At 45.8% G+C, this 22,103-nt stretch overlaps 1 protein-coding gene and 1 pseudogene across 1 annotated transcript; both read left to right on the top strand.

Annotated features, from left to right (window-relative positions):
• Positions 1–1,364: 1,364 nt before the first annotated feature.
• Positions 1,365–11,593, top strand: LOC117037135 (zinc finger protein 619-like). The gene is made up of 6 exons (XM_033132856.1): positions 1,365–1,395; positions 2,018–2,211; positions 4,725–4,878; positions 5,461–5,577; positions 7,727–8,814; positions 9,835–11,593. The coding sequence occupies exons 1-6, from the start codon at positions 1,365–1,367 to the stop codon at positions 9,877–9,879; spliced, it is 1,629 nt and encodes a 542-aa protein (XP_032988747.1). The 3' UTR covers positions 9,880–11,593.
• Positions 11,594–12,607: 1,014 nt separating this feature from the next.
• Positions 12,608–19,193, top strand: LOC117037133 (zinc finger protein 620-like; annotated as a pseudogene).
• Positions 19,194–22,103: the final 2,910 nt, after the last annotated feature.

The raw sequence follows: 22,103 nt of genomic DNA, 5'->3' as shown, positions 1-22,103 counted from the left end.
GCTCTGAATGCCCTATGTCTTTAAGGGATTTTTTGGAGGCCCGTTCTATAGGCATAATTGATTAAATCATCGACCATTGGTGATAAGGTCAATCTCCAGCCCCTCAGCACTGGTGGGGGTGAAAGTTCCAATCCCATGTTTGGTTCCTCTGGTGACTCTCCCACCCTGAAGCTATCAAGGAGTCCCCAGCCAACAGTCATGCGCATACAGAAAGACGCTCAATACTCTGAGATTCCAAGGGTTTTAGAAGATTCCTGTCAGGAAATGGGGACAAAGACCAAAAAGACATACTTCTTACTCATTTGTCTATTACACCTTATATCTGTGATGTTTTAGCTCTGGAGTTCTAGATTCAAAATTATTTTCCTTTAGAACTGTAAGGATATCCTCTAGCACTCTCACTTGCTCTTACGTCTGGACTGTGGGAAAATGCAGGGACCGGAACCAGAATTTGTGGAGTTCGTTGTTCCAGCCAACAGCCATTCATCCAGGAACAGGAGGGTGAGGAAAACTTGAGATTAGTCTGGAATATTTTGAGTTTAGGAACCGGTGGGATAGCCAATGATATACAGGCCTCTAGCTCAAAGCTATCTGCACAATGCCTGGCCCAAAGGAAGGGCTATTGCAATGATGATTATGTCCGGACTGGAGAAAGATGCAGTGTTAACTAGAGTGGTGTAGTCATGCACTGCAAAGCAACGTTTTGGTTAACGACAGCACATATAGGACAGTGTGGTCCATAAGATTTTAATGGATCTGAAAAATTCCTCACCTAGTGGCACCCTAGCTGTCCTAACATTGGACATTGTAGCTCTGCACTGTGTGTTAGTGTTGATGCTGGTGTAAACAAACCTGTGCTGCCAGTCATGAAACCAGCTCCTAGGAGTAATTATGTGCAGCGCATAGCGTTTGATAATAAATAACTTATTTGCTATACTTTCTATTGTTATTTTACACTGTATTTCCACTTAAAAAAAGTTTACTGTAAAACAGTATTTCCTGTAGCCTCATACATCTTTGTACTATCTTGTGCTTCATTTACTCTTGTGTTTTGATGAATTACGTGTAGCCTGGGTGTATGTGACTATAAAGGCTCAGTAGTGACAGCAGTGTCCTCGGCCTTCACATCCAGTCACCATTCACTCACTGACTCACGCGGAGCAACGTCCTGTCCTGCAAGCTCCGTTCGTGGTAAGTGCCCTGGACAGGCATCCGTTCTTTATCTCTTATACCCTATTTTTACTATACCTTTTCTGTTTGGATGTTTAGATAACACAAATACTGTGTGTTACAATTGCCACAGTATTCAGGGCAGTAACGTGCTGGACAGGCTTGCAGCCTCGGAGCGGTTCCATACAGCCCCGATGTGGAGCAGGCTGGACCATCTCGGTTTGCGTAAGTCATTCTGAGATGTTGGCACGAGGACAAAATCGCCTGCAGTGCCTTGCTCAGAACATATCCCCATCATTAAGTGGTGCATGACTGCGATAGTAATGTCGGCAATAGCAGAACTGGCACTTATTTTGACTTAGAATACAGAACCAGAAGTAATGACAAGTGCTTTTTACATGAATTGACTGATGGTTAATCCGTTGAATTTGTGAGTTTGAAACTATTACCGTTCTCAACTCAGAAAATGATCACAGAGTTTAAGTAACTTGTGCAAGGCCATACAGAGAATAAATGATGGAGTCAGGATTTGAAGCCAGACGCCAGACTTCATGATTCTAGGTCACATTGCAGTGGCATCAGCTGGAGTCGGGTTATAAATTCATCAGGTTAGGTAACTGCTAGTAAGCCTCAGAGTCAGAGCATCACAAGGAGTATGATGTGAACTCTGTCCTTGAGGACCTGATCGTCAACGTGGGTTGGTAAGCCGTGGAGTGAAGGACTGAGAAGAGCCCCTGTCGATGGGGGTCTGGCCTGGTAGAACCATGGAGATGGCCAGCCTCCCAGCTTCCTAGAGAGGCGCTGAGGGCTCCCGCCGCTTGTGCTTCCGCCTTGGCTACGTTCCCAGTGCTGCCATCGCTCCGGGATGAGCGGCAGGGATTAGGTGACCCTGTTCCCCCGGGCTGGCCTGGAGCTCGGGTGTCGGGGGGTGGGGGGGGCCGCAGACGCCGCGAGGAGCCAGCGCCCAGCCTCCTGCCGGCCGGCGGAGGCGCGATCGACCTTCCTGCCGCGAAGAGCTGGCCTGACATCCCCTGGCTCGCGGTACTCAGGGTGGGGGCCGGTGACGTTGGGAGTCGCCTGCATCCCGGGGAGGAGTGTCCAGATCTCTGTCAGGTCTCCGTCAGTATCGCCAACTGGACGTTGGGCGTCTTTCCTTTACCCCTGGGGCCAGAACACCACTTGCATTTTGTCCCGCAGCCGGCGGTTGGTCCAGGGCCACCTGTCACCCTACTATCTCCAGGAACTCGCGCTGGGTCTTGGCCTTGATCCCTGGAAGCATTCAGTGCAAACTGCTTAGTAACACATTCATAGTGGGCCAGGGATTTTCTTAAACGCCACGAATTCACTGCAGTTCATGACTCGATTCAGGAACTTTCTAGGAATTTCCAGCCTCACCAGGCAAATCTGTGGAGTGTACAAAGGGAGCAATTGCAGCATCCCATGAATCACTAGAGAGAGTGCATTGACAACAACCAGAATGTCCTAAGAATATGTTTCCAATGATTGTGGCAAGAAGACTGAGGGAGGGAGAGGCAGCAAGTGTGGAAACAAGATAGGGCCGGTCTCACACTATGGTTCTCTTTCCGCTTAGCTCTGCAGGTTCTTGCTTTGGCAAAGAGAAAGGGCAGTGCATGAAGCCAGGGGTCATCAGCCATGCTCCAGACAGTGTGGTTCCAGGTGAGCTGAGCTCTCTTCCAGCTTTCCGTATTCAGAGCAGATAGGAAAAGTCATTACAGGACCAGTGGCCTGACCTGGCCGGTCCCGGACTTAGCTTGGCATCCAGCAATAGAGTATGGCAAGGGAGTACCTTAGGGCAGTTGGTGGGGGAAAGTAAGTAAACTCCGGAGGATCAGGTTGGTTGAGAAAGAGGGAAGCACCAGCTAAGAAATTCTAGAAAGTGAGACTACATGCACAGTGCAAGTGTGGTGCCCAGATGAGCAGCTTCGGCCTCACCGGGGGGCTTGTTAGAAAGGCACAAGCTCAGGCCCCACCCCAGAGCTCCGGAGTCTACAGGTGTACAGTATCTGGGGAGTTAATGGACAAGTTAAAATTTGGGCGTGCTAGTCTGCATGACAATACACAAAGGAAGACCACCTTCTGAGATTAAACAGGCAACTCCCACAGGAGGGGTTTCCCCTGCAGACCACGAAATTAGGGTTCAGTGAAGCCAAAATGGAGCATGCAGAGGACGTGGGTTGAGGAGGGAGGTGGGTTCTTGGAGGGATGCTGAGTGGGGCTGAAACCTGTGCCTGGAGCCCATTGCAAAGACTGTGGCGTAACCTCTGTAAGAGCCTGTATCCTTTGTTGGCACAAATTCACGCAGCACTGGCAGCAGTTGTCCCTCCAAAGTTTTCTTAGCGGTAGAGGATTTCCCTGAATTTCTCTCCAGTGCCCCAGTTCATGTAATGAGAAAGCTGGGTGTATCATGTAATGGATGTGTCATGTCATGAGAAAGCTCCATCCCAGATACGAGCAATATGTATTTGGCTGTTGCAAACATTGGACCATCCACTTCTGTTTCTGCTTCATGATTCTAGGTCACATTGCAGTGGCACTTGAGCCACAATCACAAAGAGAAGGTAATTGATATGACAGACAGAGGGGGGTAGGGTACAGTGTGAGTCAGGGACAGATGTCACAGTGGACCGCGTTATATACGTGGTGAGTTAATTTGAAATTTTTGCTTCCTTATACAACATTGTAATAAATACTCAGATAAAGAGGACTCCCTCTTGTCTATTTGAAAGTGCTTAATATACTGATTCCCATCTAAAAAGGGGGATATTAATTCTGACTTCACAGATATGTTCCAATGATTGAGTAAATTGATATATAAAGAAGTCTAAATAGCCTGTGATGGTTTCCTTCTCCCTTGGGAAGGTGGACGTGGCCCCAGCAGGAGGCAGAAAGGAACATACCTGGTGAGGAGGGCAGCAATGGCAGCCGGACTGAGCTTAGCTGATCGGGGGTAGGTCCAGGTTCAAGGTCAGGGACTGCCATCCTGTTCCTGGTGTCATGTGTGTTAGGAAAGGAGGAGGTGACACTGCACATTGCCTTCAAGGGACAACCAGCTTTCTGATAAGGCAAGATGGCAGGAGGAGGAAGAATCATCCAGAGTGAAAGGAACTCTGTGGCCGTGGAACTGTCCCTCTGTCTCTAGTAAAAGATGTGGAGGGAAGACCAGAGAGATGCGGAGTGGAGGTCCCTGATGGGGGCCTCAGGATGGACGGAGACAGGGTGAAAGGCAGATAACTTGCTGTGGTCACTTTAGAAAACATGCCAGGAAGCTAGACCTGGCTCATGGAGTCAGACGAGGGGTTGACGTGACCACCAAGTGGACAAGAGCAGGTTCTGGGCTGTGTGCTTGGGATGACACAGAATCCGGCCCCCAGAGGTGTGCACACTGGAAGTGGGAGTGCTGGCTGAGGGCTGCCCCTGACAGATGCCGTGTGGCTCTCCTTGCCAGTACAAACCTTCCATGGGGCTCAGAGCCATGGACTTCCATAGATTCGTCCCTTTTCCTGAGTTCAGGCCCCTTCTCTGACCTTGCACAGCGCTTGAGCAGGAACCTGTTGTTTCAGGAGTCAGTCACCTTTGAGGACGTGGCCGTGTACTTCACCCAGAATCAGTGGGCCAGCCTGGAGCCTGTGCAGAGGGCCCTGTACAGGGAGGTGATGCTGGAGAATTATGCCAATGTGGCTTCCCTGGGTAAGTCCTCCCTCCTCTCTGAAACTCAGCTTCTGCCCTCTGAGCTCATGGCTTCCTCCTCAGCAGATCTGGAACCTCTAATACCAGTAGGATTGATGCTCCATGAGCTGAGCTACGTAATCCCCAGTTGCAGGAGATGCTGATGGAGAAAGATCTGGGTTCACTTTGGTTTAAACAAGACTTCTTGTTTCCCTGTTTCCTGGTGGGGACTCTCCTGAGAGAGGCTTTGCTATGGGCACAGAGAGCTAAGAAGGTTCCCAGTGGCCCACTTTCATTCTTCCGCTCTTCCAGTTTCCTAGAGGAGACCTTGGTCCCATCTCCTCTGTGTGAGCGTCTCCTAGGACCCCCATGTATACACCTCCAACGACGGTGGGCGCTTCCCATCCTCTCAGATGGAGCTTGAATAAGCTCCCTCCTGAGCAAAACAATTTGAGCCTTCCTTAGATCCCTAGATTCTCTCCACACTGACCTCGTTTAGTCTCTTGGGACGTCCACTTCTTTTTTCACCTGGCAAAGCAGAGGGTGGACTGAGAGGGGTCAGGATGGCCTCTCCTCAGCTTCCTGTTCCTTTTTCTCCTTCAGCAGCATTTCCATTCTCCAAACCAGATCTGATATTCCAGCTAGAGCGAGGGGAAGCACCCCGGGACCTGGATCCCTGGACACCCGGGGAAGCGGAGGCCCTGAGAAGTGTCTGCACAGGTAAGCAGGAGAACCCACCGTCGTCCTCTCCAGCTTGGCCTGTCTTTTAATGATTTAACATGAAAAAGGCTTTTCTTCTGTCATACCGTGGTTGTGGGGATGAAAATGGTCTCTCTCATTCAGAAGTGTCTCTCCCTAGAGCTTCAACTCCACACTGTAGAAGAGCAGTCCAAATATTTCATTTTCTGTCATTTTTTGTAAAGCTAAAGGATTTCAAACACTGTAGTGAAAACAGGCTTCTGTTGGTCAATTTAGGAATAAAATCACAATATAGTAAGAACTCGTTTCCATAAGAACAGTGTGTGTGTGTGTGTGTGTGTGAAACTGTGTATGAGAGTGAAATTTTTGTGTATTTTTAAACAGGGAATTTTAAATTAGCTTTTGGAATAAAGCCTGCTCATTGATTGGGAATGAATGGTTTCCTTTTTTGAAAGATACTGAACTGAGATAAATGTGAAGAACCATCCAGACGTTTGGCACATAGCCTTCCTCATGCAGGGGCCTGTCCTCATACTCTCCGAATCCCTAATGCTATTCAGAACCTCTGTTAACTAATGGCTTCTTTCTCACTCACCCCCACTTCTATCTGAATTAGTGCCTTTAGGTTGACGCCAGCACTTTAGGTCCCCTGGATGAAAAGTCTTTCCTGGCAGTCTGCCTGCAGTTGTGTTTCCCTTTGCTACAGCTGCACATTCTCTATTTAGCCTGACAAAAACTCCAAACCAGCATTGTCCAATAGAACTTTCTACGGTGATGGAAGTGTTATACAACTGCACTGTCCAATGTGGTAGCCTGTAGCCACCGGTGCACTCGAAATGTGGCCAGTGCAACTGAGGAACTGAGTTTTGAAATTTGTTCCATTTTAATTAAATAGCCACATGTGGCTAGTGGCCACCTACCAACAGTGCAGCCTTTCACAATTAAAAGAACAGCCTCTAACTTCCTTTTTTAGTTTCTAGATCAGTGATTTCAAACTCTAGGATCATCAGTCACTTGCGAGGCTGGGGAAAGCAGACTGCTGGGCACCACCTCCAGAGAGGCTAACTCAGCAGCACTGGGGTGGGTCCCAAGCATCTGCATTTCTGACAAGTTCCTGGGTGATAATGGTCCTGGGACCACACTTTGAGGACCATTGTTCTGGAGAATCTTCAACCCTGGGTTGCAACTCTTCGGTGAGTTGTGCTCAGCCTTTAAAAATTAGACTAGACTGTAGACTGTAGACTTAAGTGAAATAGACCAAAATAGTATAAAATCTGTCTTAAATGCGTCACTCTTATTAGGGGCAGTTTTATGAATCTTCTGTTGCTGTTTCAGGTGTATGTGTATGAGTGTGTGTGTGTGTGTGTGTGTGTGTGTGTGTGTGTAAGCATGTGTGTGTTGGGTCAGGATCTATGTAAGTCACAGTCAAAAAGCTTGAGAAACACTAAGGTAGAAGCTTCATTTGTCAGATTGTTGATGCTTGAAAAGGCAAAAAAGGTTTCTGTGTTGTAGTGCCACCAAGTGAGAGCACGAAACTCCCCCCAAACCACTCAGTTGCCGTCTCCAGTCCTGGAAGGGTCTTCACCAGGCATGACTTTTTTCCTTTCAGAGGTAACTGTCTCTCCCAGAGTAAGTTCATGGGTTTGACATAGGGGTCCTTTTATGAACCCTTCACAACCAGCAGTGTAACAAACGATTTTCTCCCCAGTTGGGCTTCTGTAACATCTCTTTGGAGGTTACAGACTGTTGTGAAGTATTTGGACCATTTCCTGCCTTGACTGGGCTTGGGTTCCACGTTTGTAGACAGCGTCTCCCAGCCCTCTGGACACTGCTGACCCAGCTCTCTCTCCTCCGGTTTAGAGACCTCCTGCCTCACTTTCAGCTCCCTCAGCTTTTCTTCATCACTGCCCCCTCTGATGACTTCTCCACCCCATTCCCATTTTTCTGTATCTATTTGTCTCAGCTAACAGCTTCTGCTGTCTGCACTGCTTGTGTTGTCCTATGGCTTTGCTTGCCTTCTCCACCTCCAATATTTTTACTTTCCCTTCAGGGCACCCTCAGGTGGCTCTGAGTCACTCCAAAAACTGTCCAGGGGAAGCTCATACTGCTTCATCCCTTGTCCCTTCTAGTGTAAGTAAGTGCCTCTGATGTTTTCTTTTTATTGTGCTAGGGGGTAAAACCAAGACTGAGAATGAGGAGCAAATGCTGAAGCTGAACATGCCTAAAGAACCAGAGTGGGCCAGGCTGACAGCAGAGATGCTGCTGATGGATGCTGCCCGGCACCCTCACTTGAAAGGCAGCTTCGAGAAGCCACTGCTGCGTGACACAGGGAAGAGAAACTCAAAGAAAGGAGATTTCACAGACTCCACAGTCCAGGATCATAAACCCTCCACCGTTGAAAGAGAAGGGATAGCCAGGAAGTTGGAAGGCAGCAGTGGTGTCGGCACACATCTCATTACAAAGCAGGGCCTCCCTAGAGAACAGGTGCGTTATAAATGCGGTGAGTGTGGCAGGTATTTCAACCAACATTCAGATCTTCACCAGCATCAGGAAATTCACACTGGTGAGAGACCCTACAAATGCAAAGAATGTGGGAAAGCCTTCAGATATAACTCCAAACTGTTGCGGCACCAGAAAATCCACACTGGGGAGAAACTGTACTCGTGTGAGGAATGTGGACAAGCCTTCAGTCAAAACTCCCACCTCCTTCAGCATCAGAAACTCCATGGTGGGGAGAAGCCCTATGAGTGTAAGGACTGTGGGAAAACCTTCAGCTACAACTCAAAACTTATTCGGCACCAGCGAATCCACACTGGGGAGAAACCCTTTAAATGTAAGGACTGTGGGAAGGCTTTCAGGTGTAGTTATGACTGCATCATCCATGAGCGAATTCACACTGGGGAGAAGCCCTACGAATGCAAGGACTGTGGGAAAAGTTTCAGTTTGAATTCAGTCCTGACTCAGCATCAGAGGATCCACACAGGGGAGAAACCTTATGAATGTAAGGAGTGCGGCAAGGCCTTCCGCCGGAGTTCAGTATTTCTCCAGCACCAGCGGTTTCACACCGGGGAAAAACTCTACAAATGCAATGAATGTTGGAAAACATTCAGCTGTAGCTCCCGCTTTATCGTACATCAGAGGATCCACACCGGGGAGAAACCTTATGAATGCCAGGAGTGTGGAAAGGCGTTCAATCAGAAAATCACCCTGGTTCAGCATCAGCGAGTTCACACTGGGGAGAAACCTTATGAGTGCAAGGTGTGTGGGAAAACCTTCAAATGGAGTGCAAGTTTCATTCAGCATCAGAAGTTGCATACCGGGAGGAAACCTGCCCAAGTCACCAGGCCATCAGCGGTTAGGCCCCACTCTCCTCCTTCAGTCCCCTCCTTTCTGCCTCCCCAGCATGTGTGCCCTGCTCCAGCCATGCCCGGGTCTCCCCCGTCTTCTCCACATGCAGTGCTGCGTCCTCTCTCTGTGCCTCTCTTTATGCTGCTCCCTTCATCTGAAATGGCCAGTTCTGCACCTGTCCAAATAGTGCATTTCTTTCAGGATCTTGCTTCTCCGGGGAAGTCATCCCCTCGTAGCCTGAACCCTTTGTCTCACTCCCTGTGAGCTCCCTCATGTTCTCGACTCCCAGTGCATCTACTGTTTCCCATTTCCACTGGCTCCTCATCACGTCTTTATCGAGACTCCTCTGGTCTTGTGTAAGTCACCCTTATTTTCTCAAGTCCATGTTCAGTTCTCCCATTTAAGGACCATGTTGGTTACTCTCTTCTATACCCTGGGTAGAAAATGATAGGATTTTTTCTTTACAGTGTCCAGTTTTGAACTAACCATCAGTCCGTACCTGCCTTCTGGGGCTACCAGAGTTAGAAATTTGCAGAACAGTCTGGATTTTACGAGTATGGCATTACAATGAGATAGGCTATTGTAATTTGAGAAATAGAGGGAATGCAAAGCCCATGGGAGGAAGAAATCAGAGAAAGTATCCGATGTTTGCTTTCAGGATTTAAGGAGGGCCATTTGGTGGGCTAAGAGTGAGGTTCACTGTGAGAAATCTGAGCCTTGAATTTTCTATTACCTTGATAATGACCATTTGGAGGATCCTATGTAACTAAGCAATAGAACAAGAAAATAACCAGTGAAAAGAATATGATTGGAAGGGAATGTGGTTTTTCCGTTTGGGTTTCTTTGCTATTTCCACCCATATCGTTGTTTAATTTTAGTGCCCACTCAAATATGTAGGTACAAAAAGTGACTTGGGCTTGTGCACTTTAGGATAGGTGCCTGGGTGCAGTAACCTACAAATTCTACATGGGGTGAACATGGTGCCCTCACACTGGTGAACACCAGCGGGAAGAAGAAGAGAAACCCAACAACGACTCCTGGAGCCCCTGCCTCAGAAGAGTCCATTCCTGATAGGTATCATGCATGCCTTTAGACACGTCCTCACACCTATTTCGCGTCCTCTGCGATTAAATCTGAATTTGTGAGTGGTGGAACCTTTTCATTAATTTTATATAATGAACTACTGAGGCAACACCAAGAAGAGTTTAAAGGACGCTAATTGTACCAGATGTTATGATCTCATTGGTTTGGCCATACTTTCCGTCTAGTGGTTACAGACTCTGACCTTTCTTGAAATCAGTTTCAGGAAAGTGTAGCAACATGGGGAAGTATGTAAATAATGATGTGGGGATACGGTACTCAGAAAATGATATGTACACTGTTATAACACCGTAAAATTTTATCTGCAAGTGAGGGCATAGCAAGATATTCTGGTTTTGGTTTTGGTCAGATTTAGTGAAATATACTATATAAATAGTAAAATTCACCCTATTAAAGAACAGTTTGGTGAGTTTTGATAATGAATACAGTTGTGTAACTAAGATATAGAAAATTTCCATTACCCCCAAAATTTCCCTCAACACAGTGAGGAATTTAAATCCGTGAGATGTTGGGGATTTTTCTTTATCTTCATTTCTTGATAAGGTTTGTGCAATACACAGGAGAATAAAAGGCAAAAATAAAACTTATTTACTTAGCTTCCAGAATATGTGAAGATCCCTCAGCCAGAATCATGCTAAGAAAAGCAGTCAAATATGGAAAATCACAATGACCATGGTTTCTTTGTCATATTTCTGACACACACATCTACACACATGACTGAACATCTTCTTTATGTGAGGGTGTGCTCCAGTGAGAGAAGAATGAGGAAGACACTGTGTCCAGAAAAACATGGGTTCATTGTGGGAAAACAGTGCAGACTCAGGACGATGGTTGTGTAGAGTAGCAGGGCTGGAATCTCGTGTCCTCATACCAAGGAGAATTTGTGAAAAATTTAGGCTATCATAAAGTCAAGTAGTGGAATACAGAAAGGCAACTAGGAATTTTTTTTTAAGTTGTACAATAAAGGGAATACAATCTTAGTATAGCATTTGGCTCTGCAGTGAGCAGTGTATACCATATAGGAAAAGGTCTTTCCAGGTTGTTAGAAAAATTGGAGGTAGAGATATTGTTCAGAGACACCTGGGCACTGACTCGCTTTCCCCTGGCGCCCACCACCACGATCACTGCTGTCACCTAACTAATCCTGGATTTATGTCAGGGACCAAAAGCGCCCAGAATTTAAACATTCCTTTACACAGAAGTATACATTTGTGTGTGTATATGTGTAAATTCTTATTAGCTCACCTTGAGTATGAGAGCTTGGTTCACAAAAGATGAGCTTCCATGTAGAGGACCCAGTGCAGTATCCTATGTGGGCAACATGAGCAGCTGCTGTCTGGGGCGCTGGCACCAAGTAAACTGCTGAGAACCTGCGTTTGCTCCTGCTCTCTGTGGTTGTCTCATTTCCAATACGATTTTGTAACACTTCACTAAATCTTACCCAACCATATGGAAGTGCTGCATTAAGTTTTCTCAGGTCATTTGTCATTTATGGCAGGGGAAATTCTGCATTGTTTGCATTAGTTTCATATTTCTTTTGTCTATTCTTTTTTTGCATAAAGGTTCAGATAAAAGGACATTAAATATTCAGAGGGTGCCAACAAAATGTAAACATATTTTAAGAAAGGAAAAAACTATTAAAATTGTAATACTCGAATACATGTTTGACTTTTGCAATTACAAAAGGTGCTCAAAGTGGTGACCATCGGCGTCCAGATAGATACTTCTGATTACAACGAACTACTGCTTGAGCAAGGTTGACCAAAGTGTCCAGTTATATACAAATTTTTGGCACTCCCGGTATGTATGTTCGTAGGATCTAAGTGTGTTGTATATAACATCTTCCTAAGAAAACACTGAATGAAGATGATTACTCAGCCATATTGTAATTAAACAAATGATCTGTGTGACCACACACACACCGGTACAGGGTGGGAAAGGGCCCATAAGGCGAAATGTTAATGGCTGTTAATGATTCCCTAAACTTATGGGCGCTCCTTCTGTATCTTCAAAAGCAAATAACACTCAGAAAACAAAACAAACTCGCAAGCACTTATTATATGCCAGACATCACTGTAAATACTTTGCCAAGCCATTAACTCATTTAATTAACCCTTTGAGGTTGGTTACCACCATCAAACCCATTTAACATACCAGGAAACAGGCAAACGTGTGCTGGCCACACAGCTAATAAGGGGTACACAGCCGGGTTCCTGGACCTAGGTAGTCGGTACTCTCCACCGGTACCCATTCGGCAGTTGAAGTGATGGGCCCTCCTCTTGTAATCCTCTCGCTGCGGGGCAGCCACAGAACCCACGCAGCTTTGGCTCAGTGAAGGAACCGTCCCTCTTCCCCCGTACCTGGAAGGGCAGCCCGCAGTGGCAAACGCCGGAGAACCCCGGATACTTCCTAGGACTGGACCCATTCTGTGGCCCAAGCTGGCCGGCCGACATCCGCCCACCCAGAGGAGTTACCAGGTGGGAGCCCTGCGGGACCCAAGGAAAAGGCCGGGAACCACCTGTCTGCGAAAGGAGAGCGGCGGCTGCGGCTGGGATACGGAACCATAGAGACGAGCGGCTTCCCGGGTTGCTAGGGAGGGGAAATGACGCACTTCCGGCCGCGCCGGGGCGGCGCTTCCTTAGGAGAGAACCGCCCGTTCCCACGCTTTCAACGCGCCTACGCCGCGCGCGGTGAGCGGTGGCCGCGGGTCGGAGTTCCCGGGTCCCGGTAACAGATTTGCTCTCCCGGGGCGTAGTACTGGCTTTTCTAAGCTTTGTGGCAATGGGGTGGGGGCGGAGAGGGGTCCAGGGCGGACCGAAGACACTTGTAGGGTGGGAGGAGGCATCAGTCTTGCTCATGCCTCTTTATTTTCTCTTCAGTGTCACTTCTCAGAACCCCAGGAGCAGTGTGTGAAGCGGGGACGCCAGCCATGCTCCGGGCCACTTGGCGCCAGGTGAGCCAGCGTCCTCTCAGCTTCTGTTGGCCGTCATCCTTTAGATGTCCAGAGAGAGCCGGTGTTGGCTCTGCATCCACACCCTGAGTTGTCCAGGCCAGTGACTTCCATCGTGAATCTGACACTATTGGGTGTGTTTGGGGAAGGGGAGGCGATGAGCGGGGAGTGGAGAGATGAGAATGCCCGAAGGAAGATAATCCGGATGGGGGAAAAAGTGAGTGTGGGGGTATTGATTGGCATAGATGTGGCGATTGAGGCTGAAAAGTAGAAATCTGCATCGCTGCATACAAATGAAGGCCCCTTTCAGCCCGTCCACAAGATTGGAGAAGTCTTTCCTTGGATAAAGTGTGCTATTAAAAAAAATTACTAGAATTGCTTTATCCAAGGAAAGGCTTCTCCAGTGCCTTGTTTTATGTAATTTTGTCTTATTCTGATTCAGGCAGGAGGATAAGTCTGATTGCTGTGACACCATGTAGAGGAGAAATGGAAGTTTCCCCTCAGCATTTGAAGAACATTTCTCCTTTTACTTTTGCTGCGTAGTCTGCTGCCTTCTGGACTCCCCAGTTTTCATGTGTGTGTTGTTTTTCCTTCTCGGAAAGACTTCAGGATCTTTTTTATGTTCCCGTTTTTCTGAGACGTCTCAGTGATGTGCTTTTGGGTAAGGTATTTTTCATTCATTGTCCTAAGTATTTTGTGGATCCTCCCTCCTCCCTGGTGCTTTTAAACAGATGGACTATTTTACTAAGTTATGAAAAGCAGTGCACACTTAAAAAACCCTGAGTTCATCCTTGGTTCTGTGGTGTGAATTGGCCTCCTTTTGGGGTGCTTCTCCCTCTGCTAGCAGATAAGATTCAGCTTTCTCAGTGTCAATTGTAATGGAAAATAAATCAAGATGCCGCTTTCTGTGCTCTTTTAGTTACCATTCATCCTTTTCCTGCCTTCTAAAATTCTGTTAACTCCTCTAGTCCGCTCTGACTCTTCTCTTGGGCCATTATGTTACTGTCATTTTAGTGGGGTCAGGGAGGGAGTGGAGATCAGCACAAAAGTGCCGTGGGCCACGTTTATACAGATGTCCCCTGTGCGTGTGCACACAAGACCCAGGTAGGGGAAAGGAGCCAGAGGGATCGACAGGCACTCAGCAGGGCAGGGCAGAGTCGACGCAGAGATCCTCAGGAGAAGGAAGGGCTGTTTGCTGGGGATGACCACAAAGGGGTGCCGTGAGTCTGGGGCTCCCCTGTTGATGAGGGCAGTGCTGACTGAGGTCTGGCCCCTGAGGTGGGGGAAGGCACTGGGTAGCTGTCCTTAGCAATGTCACCAGACCCAGCAGGCCTCTGCCCTGATACTTGGCTCCACTGCCCTCACACAGGCATGAGCAGGAACCTGTTTCAGGAGTCAGTGACCCTTGAAGACGTGGCCGTGTACTTCACTCAGAATGAATGGGTCATCCTGGACCCTGTACAGAGGGCCCTGTACAGGGAGGTGATGCTGGAGAATTATGCAAATGTGGCTTCCCTGGGTAAGACATGGCTTCTTCCTGCGGTTGTCTGCATGTGCCCTTTGAGCATCCTTGCTTCTTTCTTCCCAAGACCTTGTGCGGCCTCTAATAATCCTCATGGGCAGTCGCTCTGAAAGGCTGAGCTCCCTGGGACTACTGGGTGCAGAGAGCCCTGGGTTCCCAGGTTTTGAAATCAGCTGTCCCTCCAGCCGTGGGAGGGGCTCTGCCCCAAGCGTGCAGGGAAACGAAGAGCTCTTATGAGCTCAGCAGCGCCCTCTGTGCCCCCGTCTTCCAAGTTCTCTGAAGAAGATTTGGGACTCTCACGTGAGTGAGGGATTATTCCAGGATTCTTTCCCTGCTGTCGGAATTTTCTGTCTTCTACCATGGCACAGGCTGACTTCCCTTCCCACAGTCTCTCCCTACCTTGCTTAGCAGAGAAAGATAAAGAGAACTGAGAGGGGACCCTGCTTCATGAGTCCCTTTAGCTTTTTGTTCCTGTTTCTTTCTCTATGGGCAGCGTTTCCATTCACCACACCTGTTCTGGTCTCTAAGCCGTAGGGAGGGGAACTGCCATGGGGTCTCGATCCCTGCAAAGCTCTGGGCAGGGATACCCTCAGAGGTGTCTGTCCAGGTGAGCACTAAAACCTATCAGCTGCCTTTTCTGCTTAGCCTGCTTATTTGTGTTCACATTTCAATGTGTAAGAAGTGCATCTTCTCTTGTGAGACTCTTTTCATTCCTGTGGAATCATTACATGTTCACGGTGGTAGTCTCCCTTAAATGAAGAAGGGGAAGTCTCTTCCAAGAAAGGCATGGCTGCAAGGTTTCTTTGCATGTTCATCTGTGCCTTTCCACCTCACCACCTGCCAAGGGACACTGTCTGACTTGCAGCTCTTAAAGCATGACAATTCTTTTCATCTCTGTCATTTGGAAACATTTTTGCATCAGTTTGTTTTTGCAAAGATGAAGACGTCAACCACCTTATGAAGAAAATAGGCTTCTGGGGGCCTGTCCGGCCATCCACATACTTGTATAGTACATTATTTGTGCGGAAAATGGAATCGCAAGTTTCTAAGCACTGATTTAAGAAATTTAAAAAAAAATTCATTTTTATAATAGGAATTTTCACACATATGCAGACTCTAGCACAACACACCCCATGGTCCCTCATCTCTCCAGCCGCCTGTCTCCTGCCATTCTTGTTTCATGGACACTTAATAGTTTTTTTAAAAGATGAACTTTCAAAGCAAAACTTGGTGTAAATGAAAGGTGAATGGCTTCCTCATTTTGAAACGTATTGCTGTGAGAATTGAAAACAACAACATAGTGTATTTTTTTGCCTTTGTTATTCTGCTTCATTCCTTCTCTGCCTGGCAAAATTTCCTGTGCACTTCAGATTTTACAGAGAATGTCCACGCACAGTTCTTTCCCCATCTCCGCCCCCGCCTTGTGTTAGAGCTCTGCCCTTCTGGATATTACCCCAGGACTTCAGGCTATCTGGGCAAAAAAAATTTTGAAGCAGTTTGCTTATAAAAACATAAGGTTTTGCTCTGGCCCAGCGCTGAAGATTATATTCGCCTGCAAAAGGCCTCAATAGTGAAGGCAGAATAGCCTTCAGTTTTCCCTTTTTAGTTTAGGATTTCACATTCCATAGTGTCCTGTTAAACTGTATACACATCCTGTGTGGTGTTTTAGGGAAAAAGTCCAGAATCTTACCCGGTCCTCTCTGGGACTAAGTCCCTTCTTGGAAGGGTTCTTCACATGTCCAGTGCCCTTTACCTTACAGACAAGCCTCCACGTTTTCCCCTTTCCTTCTGAATGCTGTGCTCTTTGCTCTGCCTGGTCCCCTGGGCCAGCTGCCTGGGAGCCTGCTGCTTTAGTAGAGCCAAGCTGATGACAGATCAGGTCTCTTTTCAAACACTATGACACGGGTAATGTTTAAAAATAAGCAGCTCTTAAGGAATTTCAGCCTGTGGGACCCTTTGCGGTGCTTGCACGGCTTGACCTTCCCCTTCTTCTCAAGTCTCAGTGGTCTTCCTCTCACCTAGCATGTCTGTTCCACACTTTTGTACGTCTAGGCTTTTATCCATCCCATTGACTTGGGAGAAAGCTCTCGGTCTTTTGCCCTAGTTAACAGTCTTTGCTGTTTCCCAGTCTTCACACTCCTTATGGGAATGTGTCCTGGCCTCACTTGCCTCTCTCCCATAGAGTCTTCATTTCACCTGTGGGGCTCTGTTGCCGGGTGATCTTTGGTAGCCATTCTGTGGACATACTGGAAATATCCACATACTCGGCAAATCAGGGCCACTTGATCCTGTTTTGCCTTTAGCACGAGTATTTTCTTATCACAGGATCAGGGGCTGACACTTGTGTTTTCTTTTGGCAATATCAGGGGGTGAGACCAGAACTGAGAAGGAAGATTCGACTCCAAAGAAACACATTTCCAAAGAATCAGAGTCCCACAGACCGACATTGGAAGGGCTGCCGGGGAACGTTCCCCAGCACCATGACCTTGGGAGCCAGCCAAGAGCGGCAGCACAGTCAATGGATAGTTAAAGAGATAGAGCCGAAGAGGAAAGGTTTCTCAGATGGGCCTGGCATTGTGAGGCCTGCACTGTTGAAAGCAGGGAGAGGTGTGAGAAATTAGGAAAAAACGTCAGTATCAGCACACAACTCACTATGCATCAGGCAATTCCTGGTGGTCAGATGTCTTATGACTGTGGAAAATGTGACACATACTTCAGTTGAATGGCGGATTTCCACCAATACAGAGATGTTACACTGGTGGAAATTCTTTTGAATGCGAAGAATGTGGAAAAGACTTCAGATATAACTCATTACTTATTTGGCATCAGATCATTCACACTGGAAAGAAACCGTTTAAATGTAAAGAGTGTGGGAAAGGCTTAAGTTCAGACATGGCCTTGATTCAGCATCAGAGAATCCATGCTGAAGAAAAGCCCTATAAATGGAAGGAGTGTGGCAAGGCCTTCAGCAGCAGCTCCGTCTTCCTCCAGCACTGAAAGTTCCACACTGGGAGAAACTCTATGAATGTAACGAGTGTTGGAAAACTTTCCGTTGTAGCTCAAGCTTGATTGTCCATCAGCGGATGCACACGGGGGAGAAACCCTATGAATGTCACGAGTGTGGGAAACGATTATGCTCCAGCACAGCCTTGACTCAGCATCAGCGCAAGCACACCGGGGAGAAACCTTTTGAATGCAAAGAGTGTGGGAAGGCGTTCAATCAGAAAATCACTCTGGTTCAGCACGAGCGAGTTCACACTGGGGAGAAACCTTACTAGTGTAAGGTGTATGGGAAAACCTTTAGCTGGTGTGGAAGATTCATTCTGTGTCAGAAACTACACACGCAGAAGGCGTCTGTCCAAGAGCAGGGCTCTCCACAGCTAGGCTCACTGCCTCCCACTGTTTCTCCCCGTTTTCATGCTTTTTATCAGTGTCATCACTGCCCTTCCTGGACTGCTAATTCTTAACCATATACATCAGTTCCTGCAGCTCTGGAATGCCTGTTCCTCTGCCTGTCCCAGTAAGATATTTGATTCAGACTCTCAGCTTACATCATGAAACCCTATTGCTCTAAGCCCAATATGAACTCTCTTTACAGTTAGAAAAGACAAAAGACAAACCCCAAAACTTTCAAACATGAAAGAAAATGTAAGTTTCCAGATTGGAAGGATCCACTGAGTGCCCAGCAAAGATGGATTGGGGGAAAACCAACAGGAAAGAGATGCAAGTGATCAAAACACCAGGTTTGAAGAAGAGATCATAAAAAGTTTCTAGAGAGAGAAAACAAAAGGTCAGGAATAAGAATGGCATTAGAGTTCTCAACAGTAGCCTTGAAAATTAGTGACAATGGTGCATGCCTTCTAAGGAAAAATGATTTCCACCCAGAATTCAATACCCTCAAGTGTGAGTATAAAATAAAGGCATTGCACACCCTTTGGATCTTAAAACTTTATCTTTCATGCATCCTTTCTCAGATACACAATACTAAACAAGGGGTAAACCAGGAAAGAAAAAAATACATGGACACCTTATTGCAATCTCAATATTAGAAGTCTCCCAAACCCCAAAATGGAGGGACCTTGTTCATGTGGAGCCATCTGCATCTTGAAGGACATTGCTAACAGGATGCAAACTTTGAGAGACCTACCTCGGGTGCAGTACCCACCCACACTACTTGTTACTCTACAGTTAACGCTTCACTACTCATTTGCAGTCTGTGCCTTTGCAGAAGCTGGGGTGTATGTACTCTGAGTCAGATGAAGAGCCCTGTTTGTCTTAAGTTTATCCATCATTGCTGTACCTGACCTCAGCAGGAACCATTTCCTTGCAAGTTCATCTAATTATTTTTTATTATCATGAAAGAAGCTACCATCATTTTCTGTTACCTGTAGAAAAGAGGGAAGATGTAAATATGTTCTGTTTTAGTATCCACTTTTGCAGACAGCTTGACTGTAGGAAGAGGGTAGTGGTTAATGATATGGAGCCAGGCTGACTGGTATGTACTCAGGTGTGTGACCTTGGTTAGGTTACAGAAACTGTACTCATTTCCTTATGTCTGTAAAATAGAGATGACGATCATAGGTCTGTGTAGAGGATTAACTGCACTAATACATGTAGAAGTGCTTAGAGCAGTGACTGGAGCTTAATAAAAGTGTTATTTATTATTATAGTGCCATTGATAAGTTTTGACTTACGTATATACCAGTGAAACAATCACCACAATCAAGATAATAAACAGAGCCATAACCCCCAAAACTTGGCTACTGCACCTTTGTAATACCCCCTCCTGGCTTCCCACAGGCAACCACTGATCTGCTTTCTGTCACTTTGGATTAGATTTCCTTTTCTAGGATTTTATATAATAAATGTTATCACACTGTATGTCCTTCTCCTCTTTGGTCTGATATCTTTCACTCAGCATAATTATTTTGAGATTCATACATTAATGGGTCATTCCTCTTCTTGCTGAGGAGTATTCCACTATAGATATATCACGACTTGTTTGTCCATTCTCCTTTTGATGGTCCTTGGGTTCTTTCCAGGTTCCGGTTATTACAGATAGAACTGCTGCGCACATTTGTGTCCAAGCCTTTGTAAGCGTGTATGCTTGTATTGATCTTGGTAAACACCAGGAGTGGAATGGCTAGATCATCAGGGAGGTGTACATTTAACTTTTTAAGAATCTCCAAAACTGGTCTATGTAGTTGTGCCATTTTCCATTCCCACTGGCATTGTATGAGAGTTCCACTTCTCATACATCTTTGCCTACACTTGATGTTGTCAGTCTTTAATTTTAGCTATTCTAATAAGTGTGTAACACTATCTTATTGAGGTTTTAATTTGCATTTCCCCAGTGACTAATGCTGAGCATCTTTCCATGTGCATAATTGCCTTCCCCTGTCGTTGGTAAAGTGTTCATATTTTCTGCCTCTGTTTTAATTGGATTTTCTTTTTATAGATCGTTGAGAGGACTTCATATATTATAGATACAAGTCCTTTTTCATATATGTGATTTCCAAATATTCTCTCCTGTCTTGTGGTTTGTCTTCACTCTCTTAAGAGTATCTTTTGAAGAGCAGATTTTAATATAGATGAAGTCCAGTTAATCAGTTTGTCCTTTTATGTATTGTGCTTTTAGTGTCATATTTAAAAAATCTGAGCCAAGTTTACAAAGGCTTTTTCTTATTTTTCTTTCTAGAAGTTTTATAGCTTTAGATTTTACATTTAGATCTATCATCTGTTTTGAGTTAAATTTTGTATAGGGTATGAGGTATGGATCTAAGTTCCTTCCTCTCTTTCCCTTTCTCCCTCCTTTTCTTTTAAAATGGGTAACATATTGTAGCACTGTTTTTTAAAAACATGATTTCTTCACTGATTTACCTTTGCGCCATTGTTTTAAATCAGTTGTCCATATGTATAGAGTGTGCCAAAAAAAATGTATACACATTTTAAGAAAGGAAAAAACTATTAAAATTATAATAACATATACTGATAACAAAAGATGAATACAAGTCACGTTTGACTTCTGCAATTACAAGAGATGCTCAAAGTGGTTACCATCAGTGTAATTGTAATACAGTTTTTTCCTTTCTTAAAATGTATATACATTTTTTTGGCACCCTCTGCTATATGTATCCCCATAGATGTGTGCCCATCTCTATAAATTCATGGTAGGTATTTGGTAAGTTCAGAGAAAGGGCAGTATGCAAGTGTAAGTTGTCATGCTATTGTTTTTGGAAATCTAATTCTCTAAAGAAATCACTTTGCATAAATGTTACAATAAAAATACCATAGGTCTTATCAAATGGACTGTTTCTGTGGTAGGTAAAGTCTTGGTGTTAGGCAGCCTCCACCGTGGTCCCGGTGATTCTCATCCTGGCATTCATGCCCTTGGGCATCTTGTCCAACACTGAATCATGACTGGCCTTTGAGGAGAGAATATTGAGGTACATGACTTCCAAAGCTAGACCATGAAGAACACTGCAGCTAGCCTTGGCTTCTTGGGTCACTTACCTTGTGTGGAAGCCTGTTACCATGTTGTGAGGACACTCAGGCACGTGCAGATACCCATATGTGAAGGGACTGAGGTTTCACACCAATAACTGGTACCAACTTGCCAGCCAGTGAGTGAGCTACCTTGGAGGGAGAGGACCTCCAGCCTCAGGCAAGATTTCAGATGAGTGAAGCTCCACGTGACACCAGATAGAAAGCTCATAAGAGATCCCAAGCCAGTAGCATCCAGCCAAGCCACTCCTGAATTCCTGATTCACAGAAACTTTGAGCGATAATAAATGTGTATTGTTCTCAGCCATAAAGATTTGGGGTGATTTGTTATGCAGCCATAGATACCTAATGTACTCTTGATAGGACTTTATGCTATAGTTTCTCAGTAACTATGTCTGATTCCTGTGAAAGGAGTAACAGAACTCCTTTGCTAGATCCAGATATTCAGGGTGATTCTATCTTCTAGCAGTGGAAGCCCAATTTCCTATTATAACTCTGAAGTGCTTGGTGAGTCGGAGCCATATACCTGGAACTGTGTCCAGTAGACACATCAGAGTGGCCAAAGTAAAAGTCTGTCCATATTGGCAACCACTCTGGCAAGAAGTGGTCACTGGAGTAAGATTACTGTTGACCCAGTGATTTTCAGAAGCATGGTGGTATGTCTCTCGTCAATTGGATCTAGTGGGTGGGACTATCATTGATTAGCCGACTTTCAAGGGCATTTGTCACTGGTTGGCTCATGTTCAGAAACTTGGGGCTGCCATTGAATTGCTAACTTTTCAGAAGCATAGTTACTGGGAGTCACCAAAGTGAGGCTGTCACTTATTAGCTGATTTTCAGAATATGCATATTCACCCAAAGTTGCGTCAATTAACTGCAGTTACTTGTTTGTGACTTGGGATTTCGGTCAAAGAACAGTTTTTTCCATTCTTGAGTATGAAAAACAAGTGTTTTCTCTCTTTTCTTCCATCAGTCAAACCTGCAGTAGAGACTGTAAGAGATTATCCAGATCTTTATTTGTGGAGCTATGATATCTTTCAGCCAATGTTTACATTTAAGTTATTTAAGTGCCAGTGACCGGGCAACAAGAACAAAAAAAGCTCTAAATTACAGAATTTTTGT

This window comes from Rhinolophus ferrumequinum, chromosome 17 (assembly GCF_004115265.2).
Source record: "Rhinolophus ferrumequinum isolate MPI-CBG mRhiFer1 chromosome 17, mRhiFer1_v1.p, whole genome shotgun sequence".
In the NCBI taxonomy this organism is placed as follows: Eukaryota; Metazoa; Chordata; class Mammalia; order Chiroptera; family Rhinolophidae; genus Rhinolophus; species Rhinolophus ferrumequinum.
This window is presented reverse-complemented; position numbering and strand designations above follow the sequence as displayed.